The sequence below is a fragment of the Rhinopithecus bieti genome, unplaced genomic scaffold (assembly GCF_001698545.2).
Source record: "Rhinopithecus bieti isolate Rb0 unplaced genomic scaffold, ASM169854v2 scaffold_8300, whole genome shotgun sequence".
NCBI lineage: Eukaryota > Metazoa > Chordata > Mammalia > Primates > Cercopithecidae > Rhinopithecus > Rhinopithecus bieti.
Genome location: NW_016805686.1, coordinates 388,833 through 393,137, shown reverse-complemented (window position 1 = coordinate 393,137; position 4,305 = coordinate 388,833). Strand labels below are relative to the sequence as shown.

At 39.4% G+C, this 4,305-nt stretch overlaps 1 protein-coding gene across 1 annotated transcript in view; it reads left to right on the top strand.

Annotated features, from left to right (window-relative positions):
- The window catches only part of LOC108530529 (A-kinase anchor protein 17B), an 8,091-nt gene extending 3,796 nt beyond the window's left edge, over nucleotides 1-4,295 (top strand). Inside the window, exons 3-4 of the mRNA XM_017873510.1 lie at nucleotides 268-386; nucleotides 2,073-4,295. Of these exons, the coding sequence (XP_017728999.1) occupies nucleotides 268-386; nucleotides 2,073-3,729 (1,776 nt within the window). The 3' untranslated portion in view covers nucleotides 3,730-4,295. The remainder of the gene's footprint in view (nucleotides 1-267; nucleotides 387-2,072) is intronic.
- The last annotated feature ends 10 nt before the right edge of the window (nucleotides 4,296-4,305 follow it).

The following is a 4,305-nucleotide window of genomic DNA, read 5'->3' as shown; positions in this document are numbered from 1 at the left end:
CTCTAACCTGGGTGTTGGCAAGACTCTGTCTCAAAAAAAAGGAGATAAAGAATACCCTTCCATGTGTCCCTTTCTTTTGTACCAGTGGAGTGATAGGAATTACTTGAGGTCATGTCTGTGAAACTTGGCCAGAGCTTGAGCCTAATAAATATAACTAGTCCCCCCTAAATCCAGGCTGAACATCCAATTTAGATAATCCTCTGACTTTTGGCCAAGTTCTGACTTACGTAATTGTCCCTTCTTTCCCTTTCCCCACGTTCCCATAAGGGCCTAACTGAGACAGTTCTAATTTTCAGGAAACAGAAGCCCAAAGCCAAAGCTGAGGCACCTCAAGAGCTGGACTCTTCAGAGGAGTGGGAGGAGAGGAAGTACCTAGTGTCTCAGAGGTGAGTTGAGGCACTTCGGTTCCTAAGTGTACTCCTGAGGAACATTTCAGGAAGGCTATTGCCGAAATGTTCTTCAAGTTTGGTAGGTACTCACCTTTCTGAGACATTACCTTTGCATTTGAGCAGTGGTCTATTGAAAATTCACTCCATGGAAGACTCATTGCATCCACTGGGGCTTATTTTAATAGGCTGACCGCTAACAACCCAATAGTAGATTTACAAAAGGGATATCCACATTCTCTAAAGGAGTTGCATCCCATCTCTTCCATTTGACTCTCTCTCTCTCTCATTCTCTCTCTCTTTGTGTTTCTAAACTTCAGGACAGTATTACCCAGAACATTTAGCTAGTGTGTCTACTTTTCTAAGTTTCTAATGGATGTAACAGAAAAATGCCAGAGGGAAGAAACGGATGGGGGGTGGATGTTAGGTGTTATTAACCTTACTTTTCCACTCATCTGCAGTAGGTTTGGTAGAGTCTTGAGACTTGTAACAAGCTCATGATAGTCTAGTCTTAAACTATTTGATAAGAAATTTCTCACCTCACAGAGCAATTGTTATGTTTGGAGAGTTTCATTTTTGGAAGGTGTTTCTCCCCCTTCCTGACCTCTTAAAGATAGCTGGATTCTGCAGATGTCCTGGATTAAAAGCCAGAAAAGCTGCCAAAGTGTTCATTTAAAAATCCATATTCAGTGTTTTAAAATATGAATAGTAAATGCCATTAGGATTACATAAATTTTATGTATATTTGCAATCTTGACCTTTTTCTCATTAGTGTGGACAATCAAACTTAGTGAAATCAGGATCAGAAAAATGTCACATTTACATTGATAATAAGGCTAGCTGGATCTCTTTTCATTTACCTTAATGACCTCTGAGGGTGACTCCTCCTAAAGAATCTATCTCTATGTGTGTGGTGGTTGATTTCTTGGCCTCGTAAATACTAATATCCATTATGCAGTCCCAGGTTCTAATCCCAGGTAGTGTGTAGGCACTGTGCTCTGATGTGTGTCAGGTGTCAGTGGGAGCACAGTACAAAGCCTCCAGCAGGATGGGGCCTGTGGACAGCACCTTTCACCTGCTGTGCGGTTATGGAGAGCAGATAGCACTGCAGCCATGATTGCAGATAGAACCATGATCACGGCCACATTTGCTACTTGCTGCCTTGCTTTTTACTGAGCACAGGGGGATAGGGAGGAAACTCAGAGACAGCCTTACCTGCAGTCCATAGTAAGAGGCTGGTATGAAAAGAAAGACAGTTTATCTTTTAAGCTAGTGGACCCTTTTAGATATACATTTCACCCGTCAGTCTTTTCTTGTACTGGGATTTTTCTGGGAGGGCTATAGATCATTTCTTATTCTTCTTTGTATCTCCAGCTCCTAGCACAATACCTGGAACATCAGGCACATTGATTTTCAAACAAGTGAGAAAAGAGTCATGTGCTTTGAAGGCTATGTAAAGTGTGGTGCCTTCTCACATAAGCATGGGCATAGACCTACTCAAAACAGTCCATATTAGACTAAGACATTTAATTTTGCCTTCTATTTCCTCAGTGCAATATTGTTCCTAATTTGGATCTATCCCAGGTATTAGAAGTCTCTTCAGAACAATGTCAGAAAGCACAATTTGTCTTTGGAATTTTTTAATCTGTTTAGTTTTCATGAGAGATTTTAATCTTTTCTTTGAAGGGATCCACACAGTTTAACCCACAGGAGGTCGACATTATTGGCACCAAATATTGGCACTCATGCTTCTCGAGGGAACACATTGAAAACTCTGGAGGAAGAAGCGCTAAACACTCTGCATCTTCAAAATCAAGAGGAAATATCAAAATATCAGGTTGCCAAGTCAGACAATAAGCAAAAACAAAAAATGAAGAAAATAACTAGGGATCACTTACAGAAATCTTCCCACTGCCTTGGGGAAGAAAATTTAAGGTATTCCCCTAGAAAACAGAGAACTGGAATATTATTAGGTGATGAAGAATATGAATACGGTTTGTTTTTTGAGCATAACTCCTTGGAGATTACGATAATTAAAGGCCAGTCTCTTGAAAATGGAGATCACCACGGTTCTAGTGAATCCTGTTCCAAATTATCTGGGAGAGGCCAAGGCAGGAAACCTAAGATCCATGAAACAGATGCATTTTTTGACTATCTTTTCAATTATTATGAAGCTCCACAATATAGTCGTATCTGCCTAGAAACAAGTCAGGTAGCAGGCACATGTCAGTGGCAGAGGGATGTCCAAACTAAGGGAGATGGATTTCAGATTAGTTTGAGAAAGCGTAGGCATCACTCAATCAATTCAAGCCAAGGGGAAAACCTGGAAAGGAAAGAACAGGTTCAAGAAAATGATTACTCATCAAACATTTGTACTCAGGATCCTGAGCATAAACGAGGAAAAGTAGATTATGCCAAAGAATGTACTAATGGGTTTAAAACTCATTGCCAGGAGACAGCCCATAAAGCTGGTGGTCAGCTGTCCCCAACTGATGGAAACAGCTGTCTGTTGGAAAAGACTCATACTTATATTGAAGATTCCAAATCCACAAGGAAAAGCCAAGTGTCCACACCCCACGAGTCAATAGGCTTAGATTTACAGTTGACAGATTTCTTAGAGGAAATTAGTAGTGATTCTGAATGCTTCAGTGAAACCCTTAGTATAAACAAAGAGGAGAAAGAGAAATCTGTGGCCACATTTAATAGTTTCTCAGAAAAAGAACCTCTTGACACTGACAAAATGATCACGCGCAAACAAAATACAAGGTTGAGTCAGCAGACCTTTATTTCAAAGTGGAAGAGTGATGGTGAGGAAAAATACTCTAATTACAGGTTTAGGACACCAGGCAGGAAGTCTGAGTATGAATCAAAATGGATATGTTCATGGTGTAGGGGTGAAAGTCATTTCATTACACATGAAAACAACAATGGCCAAATGAAGGAACAGCTAGCCCCCAAATACTTGTTTGATGAAGATTACTACCAGGAACCCAGTTCCAGTTATCTAGAGAGGAGGTTTAGTGATAGTACATTGGATCAGAGAGTGAACTATGGGCCCTCTCAGGTGCCCATAACGTCATCAAGAAGTGCTAGGTCTTTCTATTTTGGTAATTTTCACAGAAGAAGAGGGACTCCTTGGAAGTCAGAATATAACCAGAATTCAAGAAGCTTTAGAGGATGTAATTATAACTCTTTCAAATTCAATTCTGATTATCACTATAGTAGACAAAATGGTCAGGAGTATATTGACTATGGAAGCTATTCAGGAAATAACTGCACTGGTTCTTTAAATTTTAAATGTTTTGATGGCCACTTAGATCAGGAGTATCTTTTTTCACAGTAAACATGTTACAAGAAGAAAATTTAAAACCAAATGTAGCCATGTAATTAACAACTACACAGCAAGACAGCAGCATTTAAAAGCTTCAGAACCTGTGTGTTTTATATTTCAAAGCTTGCCAATACACCTGGAGTCATTTTGACCTATGCTTTCAACTTTGGCAAGAGAAATAATGTTTTGTATTTGACCCTTCTCAAGCTTTTAAATGCTACTTGATCCAAGGACAGACATTTCTATAGCTCAACTAAAACTTTAATTCTATGCCAGTGAAGGAGCAGATTAACATTGAGAGGGGTTGAGATGGCCCTCTATGGCTCCTTAGGTGTCACAACATCATCATTTAGTGTCATTTATCTCCAAAGATGACAACAGTGAATGAATAATGATCCTTTTACAAGTTATTTGATTTGGTCAGAAAGACCACATGCAGCAACAAACTTTCCTGAGTTTTATTTAGAAATAATTGTAGAAAAAAGAGACCACAGTTAGAACATAGACTTCTTCCTGACATTAAAGGGTTGCATGAGCATCCACCAGGAGCAAATTCGTCTTACTACTACATTTAAATACTCAAAGAGT